Here is a 20,632-nt window from a genome sequence, read left to right as displayed (position 1 = left end):
TCATTCTTAGAGCAGTCTGAGCAGGAGAGCCAACGCGGTCAACTGAACCCAGTCAGAGTGTTTTCTTCTAAAGTGGCAGGCCGAGGTTTTCACCTATTCTGACTCAGTCAAGTTCCAGCGGTTTCCAATGCGGTAGCCACGCAGTGGCTCAGCAGGTCCTACTGCCAGATGCTTACCTTCCTTCAACAGGGCCTGGCAGGATGCAACTTATTCTAACAAGAGCTTGCCAGTCTGATTAAAGTTTGACGTAAACTGCAGACACAAGGCAGACAGTGAGGTGGTCTCTGGAGAGCAGGGCTGGGTCAGGCTTACCTTTTCTAATTATCCATTACTGGGCCTGTGGTAATTTAATTGGCTTCTGGGGTGAAGGGACTGTGCCTAGGAGGGAAGGGTGTGTGTGTGTGTGTTCATGTTGCCCAAAGGCCTAAAGGAGGGCCAGCATTTTCACATGAGCCAGGACATTCTGTCAGATGTGAACAAGCAATGTTACAGAAACTCAGTAGAAGAGACTATAAATTATAAAATTCTGTTTAAGACTGGTAACATGGCAAAAAAAAGTTTATATGTTAAGTACAAAAAGGACAAAATTGTATGTACAGTAGAATAACAACTATGTAAACACCAAAGTTTATGCACAGAGATATCTAAAGGAACATTTAACATCAAGATTAACAGTGGTACCATTGGGTAGCAAACTGGTTCTTAAAGATCTCCCAATTTTCCTTCATAAGCAGTAATTGTCAATTACAACAGGGAATAATTTATTAAAAAATACCCCAGTGGCTGGTGGTTGAACAGTGCAGTGTCAGCTGTCACATACAGAGCAGCGGCTCTGGCTGATCTTTCAGAGGACAGTGAATACGTCCCAGGAACATACCCCAAACTGCCATCTCTGCTCTCCCTCTTTCTTACCCTGTGACCATGTAAATTCCAGTTGCACCTTTTCCTACCAATTCAGAACTCAGCTCTGTGGCCACAGGGCCCAGCAGAGGCTGTGGGCAGGAAGTATGCCTACCAAAAGCATGATGCCTCAACTCTGGACACTCAGATGACTTCCTGCGGTCAGGCAAGCCACTCTACTTTCAGGCCATGCAGCCATATTCACCTACAGTTAGACATTTGCCCTCAATGGGTCTTTTGGACATGGGCTTTTAAACCCTGAAGGTGGGCAGTAACAGCTCCGGTCGCCTGGTTCCTACAGTGGTCTGCTCTGGGAAGGCAGACATTTATAGCAGGAGTGTTCAGCAGTGCTTACAGACTTCAGTATCAGTCCAACTTATTTCAGTTGGAATAACAAGTCAAAAAGTAATTGCTTAAAAAGTAGCGTTGGTGACTGGAAGGCTGTCTGCTGCTGCACAGAAGCAGTGACGGCCTGCCTGCCACCCGCTACAGCTGGGTACTCTTGGGCAAATCACAGCCTGCTGGGTCTTGATTTCTGGATGTGCAGGGATATCGCTGCATCAGTATTTGACAGCCGTTTGTCCTACTCTAAGGCTGCCATGCTGGGAAGGAAAGGTCAACTGCAACTCATCTAGTCTGGGTCTAGCTAAAAGTCTCTCAGGAAAAAGCAAGAAAAAGGGCAACAGTGTAGACACAGCAGGTGACAGTGACTTATTGTTGGCCAATTAAGTTCTGACAAACTAAAAACACTGTGGTTCCAGCACCCTGTCCCTAAATGCCACAAGCCAGGCACAGAAGCCATGCAAAAGTGACTGCCACACATATACAGGTGCAGACAGAGCATAATCAGGCAAAAGATTCTAACACTGTAGAGAGGGCCCCGTGGTGTGGCTTAGAGAGCACAAGGGAGTCACCCAAGGCCCCCACTTAGCTGCCATGAAACAGCAAACACTAGAAGCTCTGCTTCACGTTGTATCCCTAAGGTTAACGGAGAAGACTAACGATTGTGGCATACACTATCCACAAAGTCATTCTCGGCCGCAGGCTTCCCTCTCCTGCCGAACTCTTGATAAGCTAGATGAGACAGGCATATACACATACGCAATGTGCACGTCTGCACAAAGGTAAGTGGACACACACAGTGTTCAAATACACAGATCAAGGGTCATATATAAAAAGGCTAAATAGAACATATAACACAGGCCTAGAGCCAGCTCTCGGGTAGGAGCTGGAGAAGAGGGGTTTCATCTGCTGACTATGTACACGATTTGTGGTGGGCAGGGAAGGAAGGCATCAGTGTAAACAACTCAGACTCATTCCACAATACTGGCCCACAGGAAAACGTGATGTGACTCAGGTACAAAAATATACTACTACCTTGCTTTTGTACAAGCCAAGCTCGGTAGGATCCCCCACAAGAGAGACTGTGGGATTGTCTTGATGGGGGAAGTGCACCAGGCTGCTAAACCTTTCAGCTCTCAGAATTTACCTGCTACCCCTCCCTCCCTGTCAGACTCTTGGGCCTTTGTCACCCAGCATCTAAGCCCAAGGTCTGCCCCACCCACCTGTGCAGGAATACTGACTAGCCTCCTGACAGACACGGTCCTCTGTACTTGTCCTTTCTTTGACCCCAAGGTATATGAAGACTTATTTTTGTAAATGTTTGGCACCTAAGAAACATGATGGTTGTGGAATAATGCCACAATTAATTACACAGGGAGACCCAGTAACAAGACATGCAGGGTGAGGGCAAGGGGTGCTGAGCTGCCCTAACATCTCAAAACCAGAACCACGGCTTCCCATGTATTTCTGGGGTGAGAAGGATGTGCGGGAAGTGGTGACTTCACTGGCTCCTCAGCAGCAAGTACATTCACAACTGAAGGGGTTCAGGCGCCCCTCTGTGTCCTGATTGTAAGTCTAGTCACACTCTGAAGAGTCTGGTGCAGTGAGAGCTGGAAGGCTGGGTGCCAGCTGCAGCTGCAGCACCAAGGTCCTCCTGAAGGCGCTCAGCAAAGTAATCCTTTAGAGCAGATGGACAGCACATCCCTGGGAAGGCCACGTGGGAAGATGTTCTCCAGGCCCAGTCAAATGATCAATCAAACACCGTCATCTCAGTCACCTCAGACTTTCTCCTGTTGGCCGCCCTCACTGTACAAATAGCCCAGCAGCGTTAGGATCAGTCATCAATGGTGGGTAACCAGAAGGCCTGAAGGGAAAAACAAACCAGCTTTTAGGCATCTCTCACTGTGGAAGGTGGTGCTTCCCTATCTTCAGCATCAGTCATGGGGCCCAACCCCAGTAGTGAAGGAATTATGGTCTGGTAGCCCTTACTCCTGACTTATAAAGTCAGAGACTCTGAAAGATGGCTCTGTTTACTTCCAACACTCACTCTCTCCCTTACACCCACCACAGTTGCCTGGTGTGTTAAGGAAACAGCTGTGTGGGTAACCTGGCTTCACAGCTAATCTCAAGGTGGCCTCAATCATACCCTCTTCTTCCAGTCTAAGAAGAAATTTGGATGAGATGGTTTTGTTACCTTTGAGGGCTAGGTGGCAACATAGCTTTATGTTATGCAACATTTTGGCCCTATGTGTCCCATGCTGATCTCAAACTCACTATATACTCAGATACCCCTGGACGGATCTTTGTATCTCTACCTCCCAAATGTTTACATCACAAGTATGTACGGACATCCCAGCTGAAATTAGTTTCTTTCTGTCCTTCCAGTACTGGAGGATTGAGCCCAGCCAGGGCTTCATACATAGCAAGCAAGTGCTCTAAGCTCCAATTTCCAGCCATTGCTACATTTCTTCTGGTTCTATCTTCTTGGTTTCTAAAAACAAACGAACAAGGTGCAGCCCCAAGTTCAGTATCAGGGGAAGGGTGGAAACTGCTCTGGATAAAGGCAATAGTGAAATGCCTCATCCAAGGCCCTCCTTAGAGATGGACACACTTCAAGGGCAACTAGAGACTAAGACTCATCTACTGCTCATCTCCAGGCCTGTTTTCTAGAGTTACATTTGTGTATTTGTACGTGTACACACACATACATGCACACGCGCGCGCACACACACACACACACACACACACACACACACACAGTGGTGCATGTGTTGTAGAGGCCAGAAAACAATTTGTATGAGGTGATTTTTCTCCTTCTGAGTTCCAGAGATCAGGTTATCAGGCACAGCAGTGAACATTTCTATATCGTCAGAGCTGTTTTTTGTTTTCGGTTTGCCACAGGGTCTCATATAACTTAGGCTGGACTAAACTCCTGGTTTTCCTGCCTCTACCTCCCAAGTGCTATGATTAAGATGTCTGTTACTTAGCCTGACTGCATTTGATTCCTGGCACCACACACTGTGAAAGGAGAGAACCAATTCCCACAGGTCATCCCCTGACCCCTACATGTGTGCCATGGCACATGTTCAAGAATACACAAAACAGGGGCCGGAGAGATGGCTCAGTGGTTAAGAGCACTGACTGCTCTTCCAGAGGTCCTGAGTTCAATTCCCAGCAACCACATAGTGGCTCACAACCATCTGTAATGAGATCCAATGCCCTCTTCTGGTGTGTCTGAAGACAGCTACCATGTACTTTTAATAAGTAAATCTTAAAAAAACAGAACAAAACAAAAAACATTTTAAAAGAATACATAAAATAAAAACAAAATGAAGCTGGGCATGTCAACACACACCTTTAATCCCAGTGCTTGGGGAGCAGAGCCAAGAGAATCTCTAAGTTCTAAGATAGCTAGGTATACAGAGAGACCCTGACTTAAATCTTAAATGAGAAAAAAAGAAAACACCCCCCCCCCACACACACACACAAACAAAACCAAATTAAGTGCTAATTATGAACCACTAGAAGAAGTTTTGAGGAATTCAATGGAAGAGAATCTGGAAATAGAAAGCTCACCACACATGACCATCTATACCCCTCACTTCAGCATTCAGGAGACTGAGGCAGGTGGATTAATGTGAATACAGTCAGCCTGGCTAGAGAAACCTTATTTCCAAAAGTGAAGTCAAAGCAAAACAATGCTCACAACTCCTGAAAGGACGCAGAATATGATAAGAAGTAAAAAGAATACCGAGAGTCTGAATAGGTTGGGCTTACAATCCAGGGCCAGAGCCAAATATGACCTGTGAACCTCTTGGGAGAGCATAGATGAGCCCATCTTACTGCCCCCCCCCCCTTTTTTCTCTTTTTCTTTTGAGACAGCATTTCTCCATGTAGCTCTGGCTATCCTGGAACTCACTCTGTAGACCAAGCTGGCCTTGAACTCCGAGATCCCCCTGCCTCTGCCTCCCGTGTGCTGGGATTAAGGGTGTGTTCCACCGCTGCCCAGGAGATCCCATCTTACTGGGAAAGGAATTACTGTAAAAGGAGCAGTCTTGTCAGATGTCTATGATACAGGGTAACAGGGAAGCCACCACTTCTGAACTTGTACTATATGTGGAACACAGCTTGCTGTCTGAGGTACCCACCACCCCAAAAAAGAGAATCTCTATATGGAGACCATCTCTCACTGTTCACATACCATGTTGGAACAGGCGCTGGCAAAGGTCATAAACTTGGGGTTGAACTGCAAACAGGTGATGGGGCCGGTGTGCTTCCCATCCAGTACAGCTACTTTTATACCGCTCTCCCCATTCCACACATGGATTTTGCCATCTTCTGAACCTAGAAAAAATGATCAAGACAATAACACTGTAAGAGAGGAGAAAGACAAGTGAGAAAAAGATCAATTGCAATCGAGAAAAGTTTCAGGATGCATTCCTCAGCAGACACCAAGAGGACAATGGAGGGAGGGACACAGGGAATTGGTCCTGACCTAATTATTTCTTCCCTTCTGAGACTTAGTTTTGTTACAGTCCAGAGTAGCCTTGAACTGTCTATGTAGCCCAAGCTAGCCTCAAATTCCCATCTTTCCTGTCTCTGTCTCCAAACCGCAGCCCTCAAGGGCTGGTGATTCGATGTGTTTCACCGTTCCTAAGTCAGTGCCTATGTAACTTCAACATACCACGAGCCTGCCGACATCCAGCCAAGACTACTGAATGCAAGGGCTGTAGTGTAGTGCTTCTAGAACTTAACTCTACGGCCCAGGAAGGGAAAAACCAGTACATTGCCAGTTCTAATAAGGAACTCATGCTAGTGTGATGGTCCATGCCAGCAATCCCAGCACTTGGGAGATGGAGAATCAGAAATCCAAGGTCATTCTTGACTACACAGCAAGTTCAAAGTCAGGGCTATATAATGAGAGCAAAAAAAAAAAAAAAAAAAAAAAAAAAAAAAAAAAAAAAAAAAAAAAAAAAAAAAAAAAAAGAAAGAAAAAAGAAAAAAGAGCCACCAAGATGGCTCAGAAGGGAAAAGTAAAAAGTAGCTAACTAGCTAGCCCGCCAGGGAGCTTGAGGACCTGAGAGTTTGACCCATGGACTACTAATGAGAAAACTGACTTTTAGAAGGTTACCTCCACACACGGCACTACATGTATGCTTATGAGTGACAAGTAAAGAAAATTCCAAAATCTGAAAGTACTTTCCTTGATAACAAACAAATACAGGGTATCAGAAAAATAACAACGAAGGCAGCTCACCAATCATAATAAACTGTGAATCTGGAGTAAAAGAAGCTTCGAGTGTAACAGCTTTGCTATTAGCATAACCCTGAAACAAAACAAGTGTGTTTCTCATTCTGGGATGGGTAATAAAAACAGTAATAAAAACCAACCCAACACACAAAGCCCTTCCCACCAAAGGTCTTTGAGCAATGTCACAAAGACCAAATGTTGCTGTCCTCACACAAAACACTCCCAACAGTAACCCCCTATTAAGGGAGGAGGGGAACTTGTTCATTTTTACTAATTACTGAGTCAAGTATAACCAATGATTTCTATCATCCAGCTAACAGCTTCCGGACCCAGGCCTTATAACCAAACAAACAGTTAAGATTCAAAAGCTGCCAGCTTACCCCAAATGTGTGCATCACCACACCCTTAAATGCGTCAATGAGACGGATGAAGCTGCCGTTGGTGGAGATGAGTATCAGTTTGCCATCGTTGCTGAACTTAAGTCCTGTCCACTCACAAGTCCGATCATACTGCATCTTAAAGGTAGCAAATGGACCCTGCAAAACACAAACATAGCAGTTCCCACACTCCACACACCACACTTCCCTTCTCAGAACTCCTTCTCTTATTGTCTACCATACCATCTAGATTCTTCCTGAGTGGGCAGCAAAGGGTGAATCACTGTGACTCTGTTAGCCGCCATCCTCCTCTACCACAGGAAGGCAGTCTCTTTAGACAGGTCTCACTATGTGTATGTAGCACTGGCTGGCCTGGAACTCATGGAGATCCACCTGTAACTGCCCTGGAGTGCTGGGATTAAAGGTGTGTACCACCATGTCTGGCCCAAAGGGTCCTTAAATGTCCAAGTTGCCCTTTCTGTAACCTCAAGATAGCTCTAGGATTCAAAGATTTTACCTTATCAAAAGAACGAAGGTCATAAAGTTTGACCATTTCTGAGTTGACACCTGCAGCAAAAATTAACCCTTCTGGATCAAAGGAACAAACGGGTTTGCCCTGTAGATGCATGAGGCCCTAAGAGAGAAGAGGACAGAGAGTTAATAAATGAAGGAGCCCACTACTCAATCATTGACTTTTTCCACTGAAAACTAAGGAAGGAATAGGAACTGTACCCAGCATACCTACAAAAGATTAAAAAGTAAACAAACAAAACCCTGACTAAAATGTAAAAGGTCACCACAGGATGGGTGCATCCCACCAACCTTATCTACACCATTACAGAGTCAGAGAGAGACAAAGTCCTGGAGGCTAAAGGCTCTAGGCAACATTTTCAAGCACTAAGCCACATTACAATGCAGTCTGCTCTGGAGTGGGCTATCTGCTCATCCAGCAGAGCCAACTAGTAAAAGGTTTTGCTGCCACATAACAAGACTCTGGGATCCCAAAATGGAACCACTGTTGTCTCCCTTAACGGAGAGGGAGAGCTGATAATGCTTTCCACAGAAAATGCTCAAAAATGTAACTGTGAGGTACCATTACCTGGCAGTTAGGAGACCGGAGATCCCAGAGTCGAATGGTCTTATCAAGAGACCCAGAAATGAAAGTGTCATCCACAGGTGACATGGACAAGGCCACCACCCTGCAATGTATCAAGATAAATAGGAGTTGAAGCAAAATATGAGCAAAAATTGGATGTGAGCCCTAAATCATTCTGCTTGTCTACATATATACCTGTCTTCCCAGGGCTAACATCTTAGGAAGCATACACAGACTTATCTAGAGCAACCAAGAGCAGCTAATACAATGGAGAAAAAAAAAAAACAAAAAAAAAACAAAACACAGAGCATTTGTGAAAAGAAAAAAAGGACGGCTCAGTGGAAGATGGTTTAACAAGGTAGTGTTAAAAACAAAGCATGTGACTCTACCAAGAGTCACAGCACAGTGAGCTACTAATGCACACCCGCTAATGGCTGTCATAAGAGGCGGCTCGGTGCTGGGGAAGAGAAGGGGAGAGTCAGAACTCCTTATATACACTGAGGAAATAAATTGTACAGATGCTCTACAATCCTCTCAGGATGGGTGTGGTGGTGCTTGGGAGGTACAGGCAGGTGGATGGATCTGAGTTCAGTGCCAGCCTCATCTACATAGTGAGTTCCAAGTCCAGTCCCCTGACCCCACCACAGAAAAGTCGAGGCAACCAACCTGAACAACAAACCTTACTTTTTCTGGAAAGATGGTCATGTGACTTAAGAAACTCTACACCTAGGTCTAAGGACTTGAGCAAAGTGAAAATGTCTACACAAAAATGTTCACATTTTACAGTAGCATTATAAACGGGAATAACCCAAATGTGCACTAACTGACAAACCACCAAGATGTGGGCTACAAAAACACGACACAACATTATTTGAGAATAAAGAGGAACCAAGTGCTAATTCCTATGACAACAGGGATGAACTTCAAAAACATCATGTACATGAAAGAGACCAAACACAAAAGGCCACATGTTGATGCCATTTATATGGAAATCTAGAGAGGCGCTTAGATGAATGGCCCCTAATGGGTACAGGGTTTCTCTTAGGGGTGATAAAAACATTCTGGAATTATAGTAGTGCTGATTTCCTACTACACATCTACATACATAGATCACTAAGTGTTTCTTATTTTATTTGTTTTGAGATAGGGTTTCATGTAGCCCATCCTGCTACATTTACACAGAGGGAGCAGAATGCTTATAAACATGCAGTTTTGTCACAGTATTTAGCTCTAAAAGTTCAGAGAAGGTCTCAGTTGATACAAAAGGCTGATAGCACAGGGAATATAACCTGTGGTCAGTAGGAAACTTACCTGCCAGGTCACAAGGTGCCAACACTAGAACAAAGCAAATGACCAGTGGCCTATCCTTTGGCATTACACAGTAACCAACACTTCCTGTCTTCTGCAACGCAGAAATACCCCACCTGCTTGTAAGTGCAATTTCTTTACTGAATTACTTTGAAGGGGAAGGAGTTTGAGACAGGGTGTTAATATGTATCCCAGGGTGACCTTTAGTTTACTATGTATCCAAAGTTCTCTCTCTAAACAATCTTTCTACCTCATCCTCCAGAGCACCAGGATACAGGAATATACTACCTTGCTCAGCTCCAGTACACTTTTTGATGTTTGCTTGCTTTTTGAGACAGGATCTCTCTGCATAGCCCTGGTCATCCTGGAGCTTGTTGTGCACACTAGATTGGCTTCCAATTCACAGAGCCCCTGCCTCCTGGGTGCTGGGATTAAAAGTGTGTGTCACCCCACGCAGAAGGGCCACTTCTAACAGGCAGCGCTCAGCTATCCCTCCTGTCATCCTTTAGGCATGGCATGGCCCTCTCGAAGTCAGAACAGTTGGAGCTGCTATCGAGGAACCCTCAGGACCCTGCTCCTTCAGACATATAAGGAGTTACTTGGGAGACGAGGGAGATGCCATTTCAGTTGCCCGTGCTTCTATAAGGACCACAATTACACTTAGTGACTCACAAAGTGAAGACTTGGGTGGAATCATTTCTTTGGTCTATTGCCGAAGCCCAAAGGTGAACAGGTAGATAGCAAAAGGACACAATACCAGTCAGGGCACCGCACACACAGCTCTGTATCATCTGTATCATACATGTGTTTAGTCTCAGCACTTAGGAGGCAGAGACAGGCAGATCTCTCTCTGTAAGTCAACTTGGTCTACACTGTAAGTTCTAGGACGGCCAAGGACCTTGTCTCAAAAGGGGGTAGGGGGAAGCTGTAGAGATGGCTCAGTGATTAATGACCTCTTCTGGTGTGCACATATATATGCAGACTAAACAATATAAATATAAATAATCATATACATAAATAAAACCAAACAATAATAAAACCCCTTCATATATGGGACATTGTTCATGTACAGTCCAACACAAATGTTGGCCTCCACAGAGGAAGGCCTCATAAATGCAAATGGTTCTTTTGTTAAGAGCTATCTTGGATTTGGTATTGCTAAATACCAAGTCTGATTTTTACAGCATTAAGTTTTCACCTAATAACTTTAGCCCACATGTTTCTTAACATGGACACACACACAGAGACACAGATTCTTATACGGCAAGCATGGTCTTGCACTGAGCCACACTTAACCCCTCTTAATTATATTTACTTTCTAGTGTGGGAAACTGAATTCAGAACCATCCACAAGCTAAGCATGTGCTTAGTCACCAAGCTATACTCTCAGCTCCTTACTTGAGCCTCACCCCCTTACCTTGCTTTTCAAGACAGGGTTTCTGTGTTGACCAGGCTATCCTCAATCTCACAGATCCAATGTCTCTCCCTTCTGAGCGCTGAGATTAAAGGTGTGCACCACTGCCTGGCACCTTACTTAAATTTTAACAGATTCTATAGTTATCTTTGAAATCCCATCTCCTGCTTCCATAACCTCAGTAAAGCAAGAACTGACTGAGATCAGTTAACAAGATGAAGAGGAATGCTGAACAGCATTTACCAGCAAACCTCTCCTTCTCGTCCCTTCTCTAAGTTACCCAAGGCTGGAAGGAAGTGTGACTGTAATAATGTGTCTTACCTCTTGCTGTGTCCAGGAAAGTATCTGATGTATTTATTGTCATGCAAGGACAAGTAACGAATAGTATCTGTAAGAAAACAAAGGGAGGACATTGTACTAATGGAATTTATGTTGCATTTTCACTTTTGAAAAGACAAGACCTAAGAACTACTATATTCTATCACACAAGCAAATTACAGATGGACATGGACAACCTCTCTCAGCAGCTTGAGTGCATAAACAGATTCAGTTGACCGCAATTTATTACAACATTTAGTATCATCATTTTGGGCCTGGGTGTACAATTCAATGGGGATGTGCTCACCTAGTGTGTGTAAATAAAGCTCAAAGTTCAATCTGCAGCACTCTAAGGGGGTGCAGGTTTGAGAGACTCAGAGTAAAACCTACACTTAAAAAATCATTGTTTTGTTACCAAGCTTTGGATTCTTTGCAAGTTATAATTCCACTTGTCCTGCATAAATTTGTCCTGTATAAGTATTTCCTAGCAAGGAAGAAGAAAAAAATCTTTAGTTCTAGACACTAATTTTAGTGTCTGCAAAGTGATAAATCTTGCACTGAGCATCAGAAGAGCAAATGAGAGGGCTGTTAGTTTGTAATAGTTGGGGCTGCTACATAGACAGACTCTGTCAAAGAAAGAAAGATCCAGAGAGGAAAAAGAAGTCTACCAAGAAAAGTAAGCAATGGGGGTTATGGCTCAGCAATTTAGAGCACTAGGCTTCCGTCCCCAGGAGCCAGGTGGTTCACAGTCATCTGTAATTCCAGTTCCAGAGGATCTGACATCCTCTTCTAACCTCCCTGAGCACCAGACACATACATGGTACATAGATATACAGGCAAGCAAATCACTCATACACATGAAAGTAAAAAATAAAAAGGATTGACAGCAGAATGGAGTAAGGCTGGGTGTGCAGCTCAGTGCACAGTGCACGCCATTAGTGGGTGTGGCCGGTGGCTTAATCCCCAGCACCACAAAGGTAAGAATAGAACTAGACAGTACTATGCTCCTAAAAACGAAGAAAAGGTGGATGTAGTAACTCTGTCATCTCAGCACATTGGGGACCAGCACAGGATACATTTACCTGTCTCAAAAACCAAACTGAAACATCAATGAAAACAAACAAAACAAAAACTAGGAAGAGAAACAATAGAAAAACATGGTACCAAATGCAGGAGGGAAAAGGTAAAAAGTCCAATAAGGAGGTCCAAAGTGTCACGTGGCTTGCAAGAGTGGGCTTTCTCACCCCCTTCACCTATCCTCTTTTTTGAGACAGAGTCTCATGCTATAGTCAATGCTAGACTGGAACACATTATATAGCCCAGGGTAGCCTCAAAAAAGCAGCAATCCTCCAGCCTCAGCCTCTCGAATGCTGGGATTACTGGTGTGAGCAACACACTTGGCTGGCAGGGATGCTTTCTAATGAGCGAGCACTTGCCCTTAAGAGGGAGGAAAAAAGAACCCTTCTATATATTCTGTAACAGAGTTTCATAGTTTACCCGAACAACTCCAAACTTCTCAAGTGACAACCACAAAGCATTCTGGTTATTCTGGTGCCAGGAACTACTCACCTGACCTAAAGGGAGATCCCCCTCCCATTACCTGGAATCCCAGAGATGAGCAGGGCTTCACCATCTTCTCCACCACATTTGGTAGCTGGTGCGCTGTTCCTGGCAAGGCAGTGGCCTGTACAGTTATCTCCTGTACCGGGTGGTATCATAGACCCTCAAACTGTACAAACTACTACCTCAGCCTGGAATCAGGCAAAAGAGAACGGAGCACTGGAGGAGCTCTGCAGGACGCACTTGAGGAAGGAAAGGCAACACCCCACAGCAGAGGTCAGGCAGCAAAGCTGCAAGCGCCACACATCTGCCTCATCGTGTACCGCATTTGTGTGTACCACACATCTGCCTCATCGTGTACCGTATTTGGAGAATTATTTAATCGCCCAGAAAACAACCCAACAAAAGATATATACCAGTCATTTATATATAATTTCATAAACCCCTAGGATTCTAGTATTAATCCTTATCCACAAGCATCAATGGCATTGACTACTTAGAAAACTATGTTTGACACAAACATGAAAAATAAGAGCTTATTAGATATGTACTAAAATCAAGTTCAGGCACAGAAGTCTCATTAAAGAAAGACTTCTGCCTCTCAGTTTGCTTTAAGACAGAGGAAAACAGCAACCTAAGTTCTCCTTGCTGAGTGGCCAGGCATGGAGGCTCATCTTAAATCCCAGCACTAAGGAGGGTTCCTGTAAGTTTAGGATCAACCTGATCTACACAGAGAGTACAAGGCCAGCCAGGGCTACACAGTGAGAGCCTGTATCAAAATAGGGAGGGATGCAAAATAAATCACTGTGATTACAAGCACACACTGTTCTTGCAGAGGACCCGAGCTCTTTCCCAGCATCCACGTCGGATAGCTCCTAAGAGCCTGTAACTCCAACTCCAGAATATGACAGCGTCTGGACTCTGTGGGCACCTGGGTTCACATGTGTACACACCACCTCCACACACGTGCACACACAATCAAAAATAAAACTTAAGAAAAAAAAAGTAACTCCAGAAAGATGGCTCAGTGGTTAGCCGTGCTTGCTGTTCTTCCTGAGGTCCTGATGCCCTGTTCTGGCCCTACAAGCACACAGCCACACAGAGATGCACATAAATACAAATAAACCTACTGTGCCTGCCATAGCGCAGACCTATAATCTCAGTACTCAGGAGTATGGAGTAGGGATATCCTGCATTCAAGGGCAACCTGAATTACAGTAATACTATTTCAATAAACCAAAACAAAGAAATCTTACTGCACAAAGTGCACTAGTAAACTAGTACTAATAAGGCTAAAATTAGATAAAGTAACAAGCATGTGACAGTTCAATCACTGAGACAGTTTTGTCAACTTAGGAATTTATTCAAGGGGAAATCAGTCAAAAGCAGAGACTAGTTATTAAAAAGGAAGTTTCAATTCTTAAAAATAGAAATACCTTTACTCTAAAACAAAATAACCAGTATTCTTGTAATTTACAACCACAGAGACTGTGTGACACAAACCACAGAAGAGCTAACCTCTGCCAACTATTTGGAAGCCTTTTCTCTTTCTCTGTTGCTTTTAAGACAGGGTCTAGTTACAAATGCTCAATGGCCCAGGTAGGGCTCAAATCAGGGCCCTGTGCCCCAGCCTCCCCGAGTGCTGGGGGTAATTCTACTATTCTTAATTTCATGCATTTGGTCTCCTTTCCATTTTGCATTTAGTACATTTGCAAATTTTGCTTTAGAAGATAAGGTCTCAGCATGTACCTTGGCTATCCCTGTACTCCCATTCCTGCAGCCTCAGACTCCCAAGTGCTAGGAATAGAGAGGTAAAGCGTTGCACCTGGTTTAATCCACATACATATTCTAAATGCTAGTATTTACTAATTGTTGTGTCACGTATTCTTTCAAGTTTCAAGGACTGCAAATCATAAACACAACTGAGTTACTTCCTTTTCCTACTCCACATTGCAGACATTTTTTATTTTCTGTTCCCAGTCCTTCCGAAGTGCTAGTGGCTTGCTTCCAGCATTTTCACTTTTAATAATTTAATCAGCGCTGGTAACATTCCGGGAAAATATTCCAATCAACTATAACCAAAGCACGAGTTCTCACAAGGATTTTAAGGCTTGCTTACCGTCTATTTTGTTAGAGCTGTAAACGACTGTGTTTGCTGCATGGGTGTATCTGATGAGGTCCACACCATATTTCTTACTGTACAGGGTTCTCTTTGGTCTGATGAAAGAGGGAAAAACAAAAGCCATCAGAATCCACTATCACAAACACCGAGATCTCCAGATAAACAGCAACACCTGAGTGGTATGAATAGGGCAAAGAGTATGAGAAGACTCAATTTGAGTCTCCTGCAAGTGTGGTATGAGCCTTAACCAAGAACCACCTCTCCAGCCCCCATATCTTAAAAATAAAGATCAACTGTAACAGCTACTCAAGAATAGTCTTTCATTTGTGAACACCAAGGCCCAGGTTAGAAAAAAATGTAGAATATTAATTCGATCTTTTACTATAATATTCAAAGGGGGGGATCTTGAGGGAGGGTCTCACCTGGTCTCTAAGTCACTATGTATGTAGTTGAGGATGGTCTTGAACTCACTATCCTCCTGCTTGGGCTTCTCTAGTGCTAGAGTTATGAGTGGGCTACCATACCTAGCTTCAAATATAAACTTTGGGAAGACTATGTACTTGAGATATCACAAACCATGACTCACACCTGAGGGATATGAGCAAACCTCAAAGCCAGTAACCTTTCCTAAGCCATTCATTTGGCAGCACTTTCTTAAGGCAATGACTTGTCACGATTGAAACCGGTGCAACACTGCTTATACTCCTAACAATACTTGCTCTAGAAAATGTCCAGAAGTGTCTAGGAAACTGTCCAGAGGTACAGAGTGACAGCTGAGTCTTTCAGAAGACAAGCCTAACTCTCCCAGCACCACTACTTGGTTCCTTTTGCTTTTACTTTCAGGTAAACATGTGTGTTTCCGACCTAAAGTTCAAAATTAAATGTCGAAGTCTCTTAAATTCAAACTTTGATGATCAGATAAAAGGGCTCTCAGGAAAACCTACAACCAAATCGTTTGCTGCAGGTTATTTAAAGTAGGCAATTTTTAAAATCTTAAATACCTCTAGAAAATGTTTAATATTTTTTATTTTTATTTTTCAAGACAGGGTTTCTCTATGTAGCCCAAGCTGTCCTCAAATTCACAGATCAACTGCCTGCCTCTGCTTCCTGAGTGCTGGGAGGCACAGGCAGGAAATTTACTCAGCTTTAGAAAACAAAATTTGAATGCTAGAACTTTCCATATGAATCAGGTGAGAAAGTAAGAAAACCTTTTAACATGTTTCATACAGTCACATCTTAGAAGAACTTTAAGCTAGACATGGTAGTTCCTATCTGAAATTCCAGTCAGAACTCTAAAGGTGGTGGTGAGAGGGTCACTACAAATTCAAGACTAGTCCCAACTACAAAATGAGACCCTGTCTCAAAGTGTGTCCCCTCCACTCCCCCAAATATAGTAAGATTGGTGTACTACTAGTCACTAAGAGCTTGAGTTTATGCAAAAGAATGTTTACCTTCTCAATGCCAAATTATTTTGGAACCATCGGGTTGAGTGATCAAATGACCCAGTCTGACTTGTCAGAGAGGGTGAGGTCTTTTCCTTCATAAAAACTATTCTGAACAGGAGTTCTGTATTGTACTACTTTCTAGATGCCTTCCGTTTTGAAATCAAATACACCAGGTCCAGTCTACTGCCTGAAGTTCCGCTCTGCAGTTAGCATTTGGTAGGCACTGACTAAGTGAGGCTGAGCATGTTGACTGGCATCTATCAGTGGTAAAACTGAATCCTAGTACTTCAGCCCATCTACAATAGAAGACAGGGCCGGGGATAGGGCTCAGTAATAGAAGGCTTGCCTAGCATGCGTGGGGTCCTGGAGTCTATCTTCAACCCTGCAAATAACCATCATATTAAAATACGTGGTATCAAAAAAAACCCTGGGCTCCACTAAGATATGGTTGTAGATCTTAAATTCAAACAAACAAAACAAACCACTAACAGTTTTGTCCTGAAGAAAGAAAACTATAAAACGATTTTTCATTTCAGCTCTGCTCTGAAAGTCAATGCCCAGCATTACCTCTGTTGTGTCTTCTCGCGTACATTTTTCTACGTATTTTTGCAAGCTTCTTTAAAACTATTATTCTAGAGGCAAGCATGAATAAAGAAAATAATAGCAAAGCTACCTGCTGCTGCTGCTGCTGCTGGGGTATACATGTATAATCCAGCACTGGGGATCAGGAGTTCAAGCCCAGCCTTGGACACATAGTTAACCTGGACTAAATGAGACCACTGTCTCAAGAAAGCAAACTAAGCACATATGCAGGTGAGTGTGTGCGTGCGTGCATGCGTGCGTACATAAATAGAAAAAATTTGAAGTGTTTTTGGGTAATTTGAATTACCAATGACAAACAATACCCCCTATATACTCCTTCAAGTCGAAGAAAGGAAGGGATGAACTGCATTATAACATTTAACAGACAAACAAAAACAAAACCCCTCACAACCTCTTTTTGGACAGGTGAGATGATGGTTTAGAGGCTAAAGGCACCTTCCACCAAGCTCAATAACCAGAGTTCAATCCCCCATGACTCACCGGAAGGAAGGAAATCACCAGATCCTGCGAGCCCAATTAAAATGTAAGGAGAAATATTGTATGAAAAACTACTTTCAATTTTAAAAAAATGCTTTTAAGCCAAGTGTGGAGGCAGGAGAATTGCTGTTGGAAGCCAGCTAGTGCTATAGCTAAAGTTCAACTGTTGGGGATGTAGTATACTTAAAAACAACAAACAAAAATCAACTATGTTTTTGCAATTTTCAAATACCCAAATTCTAATACTGGTATTATCTAATAAAGATATTACTTCCAAAGAAATAGTAATTTTCTTCTACTGTTGGAATTATTGGAGTATTCTTCTAAAATATGTATTTTTTTTAGATCTATTGATTTTATAAATATGTGTATTTTGGTGTTCGGCTTTTTTTTTTCTCCTCTGGAGCTGAGGACCGAACCCAGGGCCTTGAGCTTGCTAGGCAAGTGCTCTACCACTGAGCTAAATCCCCAACCCCAAATATGTGCATTTTATCTGCACGTATGGGCACCCTATGCACGCCTGATGCCCAAGGAGTCCAGAAGTGAACGTCAGATCATCAGATCCCCTGGAACTGGGGTTCAATGTAATTGTGAGCCTCCATGTGGGTGCTGCTGACTGAACCCAGATTCTCTGCAAGATTAACATGTGCTCTTAACCACTGAGCCATCTCTCCAGCTCCTGGATTTCTCTCTCTCTGAAGATTTATTTATACAAGTACAGTGTAGCTGTCTTCAGACACACCAGAAGAGGGCATCAGATCTCATTACAGATGGTTGGGGCTGGGGATTTAGCTCAGTGGTAGGCGCTTACCTAGGGGCGCAAGGCCCTGGGTTGGTCCCCAGCTCCAAAAAAAAAAAAAAAAAAAAAAAAAAGACAGCATACAGATGGTTGTGAGCCACCATGGGCATTGAACTCAGGACCTCTGGAAGAGCAATCCACCTCTGGGAAACCAGAAGTAGGGGTCAAATCCTCTGGAACTACAGTTACAGATGGTCATAAGCCTCTATGCTGGAACTGACTTGATCCTCTGTAAGAGTAGCAAGTGCCCTTAACCATCTCTCTAGCCCATAAATTCTGTTTTTTGAGACAGAGTCTTTCTATGCTATTCAAGTTGCATTTCAATTCTCACCCCAGCCTCCCAAGTGCTGAAATTACAGGCACTGCTGGGCAGAATGTTCTTTGGAGCACTGTAACTTTCTGTAAGTTTGTAATCATGTAAAATGGTTACATGCCTGAGTAAACCAGTTTTACAGTCTTAGTATTTATTTTATCCCTTTGAATAGGGATATGCACTTCCTTACAGGTTTTGGGGGTTAGATTCTGATCTATGTACCACACTAAACATCTCGAACAAACCATCTTCAAAGTACTTGTTCCAAGTGTCAGAATCAAATGGTCAGCCCAGTGTATGATAATAATCAACACATGAATATGAACAGCAACTCAAGTAACTATTTGTCCACCGAGTAATTTTTTTCTTTCCCAGGATCACCACTGTAGGAAACTCACATACAGCAAGCAGAAGTCCAGAGATAGTTATATAATACTTTGTTTTTTTTTTTTTTCTTTTTCTTTTTTTTCGGAGCTGGGGACCGAACCCAGGGCCTTGCGCTCGCTAGGCAAGCGCTCTACCGCTGAGCTAAACCCCCAACCCTTATATAATACTTTGTTAGAACTCCGGCGAGGAAACCCATCAAGAACATCGTACACAGCTCATTCTACAACAGCCTTACTTTAGGAAAACTCGAGAGAGACAAGTTCCAAAAAAAAACTATTATTTGAAAAAATAATAAAAGAACAGCTGGAAAAAGAGAAAAAGCCAAGGATTCAAAACCACAGGTAACTTTAATAAAATGTTGAAAACAGCTATTAAACCAAACATCTGTTTAGGAAGGGCAGCTGAAGTTGACAAAGGGAATCCAATTTACCCTAAACTAGTTTCTGCTACAAAAGAGGTCACTGCTTACTTATCGAGGACTTGCACTTCCAGAGGTGAGATAGGTTATGAAAACGGCAAAGATCCATAAATTCTCGTTTCCATAACCAGTTCCAGAATTCCAAAATTTTGATAATTATAAGCAAACCACAATCTCGCGGTGGTTTTTTTTTTTTTTAAACTGTTTTGAGTCAGGGTCTCGGTCAGGAAGTAAAGAACTCAAGGTCTGACTGCCTCTTGCCGCCCAAATGCTGAGATTACTGGATGGGCCGCCACACGCGGGTAAACTTTTTTTTTTTTTTTGTAATGCAAAAGGAAACACTAAATTGTTCCGGAATGCTTTCTTTGTTTTAAAGGGAGCTCACATTTTGACCAGAATGGGGCGGCCAAGTTCTCATGAGTCTGGTAAAGAAAAGTTTCCAAGAGGCTGTTTAACAAGTTAACTGTAAGCCTGGGTATCGGTACTGGGAAAGGCCAGCAAGCTCGCATGGGCACAATCGATAAATCCCGGCAGCTTAAAAACTGCATCCCGCGGGGCTTGATGGCAGAAAAGCCGCGCGGGAAGCTGAGGGGTAGGGGGCGGGCACCGTGCCAGGGCTGAATCCAGGTCACCGCAGTGAAGGCAGAGAGCTGACGCCACTGATGGACAGAACAACTCCTATCTGTTCTGCATCGAGCTCAAAGTCCACCCGCACATTCTGACAGTCGTCAGAGTGGAAAGAGCTATTAGTCCGGCCGCAGGGTGCACGGGCATGGCGTTTAAAGGTCAAGGTCAAGGTGGGGTTTGGCAAGCGAGAGTCGCGCGCTCGGAAGAGACCAAAGGCACACGAAATAACCACCATCATCTTAAAGAGGATCTCCTGCAGCACTGCGGGATGGAGGCGGCCCTGGCAAGAGCGCCTGCACCACATGCGGGGGGGGGGGGTAGGGTGCTTAGTCGGAGACCAGCGACAGAAGGAAGGATAGGGGCACTCGGAACCGGGCCACTATCACACTCACTTGCCCTCCTGGCAGTCATAGAGCACGATGGAGTCATCATCGCTACTGGAGATGACCGTCTCGCCATTGGGACTGAAGTCAAAGCAGTTGATCTTGTCCGAGTTCTCGCGGAACACCTTGGCGACGCGGAAGCTCCTCAGCACGCTGTCGGTCAGCTTCATGGCGGCGGCAGCAGCGGCTGCTGCTGAAGGCAGCGGCGGCGGCGCAGGGCCGGGGCGGGGCCGAGAGGCGAGCGAGCGGGCGGGCTGCTCAGGGCCAACCCCGGCGGTGCGGGCGCCGCGCTAGAGACGAACGGGAAGGCGGCTGACAGTGGGACTGCGGCGTCTTCTTCCTCAAGCAACGCTCTCTTGCCGGGATGACGGGACCTCGCTGACCGTTCTCCAGAGTCACTTCAGGGCCAACCGGCGCTCCGCCGGCTCATTGTGTCCGCCATCTTAAAGGGAGAAGCAAAATCAGACGGCGAGGAGCCTGTGCCGCGGTGAA

At 44.1% G+C, this 20,632-nt stretch overlaps 1 protein-coding gene across 1 annotated transcript; it reads right to left on the bottom strand.

The window, feature by feature from the left end:
* Window positions 1–512: 512 nt before the first annotated feature.
* Wdr82 (WD repeat domain 82) lies at window positions 513–20,632 on the bottom strand. The gene is made up of 9 exons (XM_032910445.1): window positions 20,150–20,632; window positions 14,686–14,783; window positions 11,010–11,076; window positions 7,970–8,069; window positions 7,388–7,504; window positions 6,874–7,029; window positions 6,500–6,569; window positions 5,444–5,586; window positions 513–3,106 (listed from the first exon to the last, which is right to left on the bottom strand). Exons 1-9 carry the CDS (start codon window positions 20,308–20,310, stop codon window positions 3,077–3,079), a joined length of 942 nt encoding a protein of 313 aa, XP_032766336.1. The 5' UTR covers window positions 20,311–20,632; the 3' UTR covers window positions 513–3,076.

The sequence above is a fragment of the Rattus rattus genome, chromosome 8 (genome assembly GCF_011064425.1).
Source record: "Rattus rattus isolate New Zealand chromosome 8, Rrattus_CSIRO_v1, whole genome shotgun sequence".
NCBI classification, from domain to species: Eukaryota; Metazoa; Chordata; class Mammalia; order Rodentia; family Muridae; genus Rattus; species Rattus rattus.
This window is presented reverse-complemented; position numbering and strand designations above follow the sequence as displayed.

Excerpts from the sequence above, each read along its gene's own strand:
- Wdr82 (XM_032910445.1), bottom strand. The coding sequence starts at position 20,310 with ATGAAGCTGACCGACAGCGTGCTGAGGAGCTTCCGCGTCGCCAAGGTG. Across the intron at positions 7,505-7,969 it reads TCCGGTCTCCTAACTGCCAG|GGCCTCATGCATCTACAGGG; the intron begins GTAATGGTACCT and ends CTTCTCTCTTAG. Across the intron at positions 5,587-6,499 it reads TTCACAGTTTATTATGATTG|GTTCAGAAGATGGCAAAATC; the intron begins GTGAGCTGCCTT and ends CATTTTTTCTAG.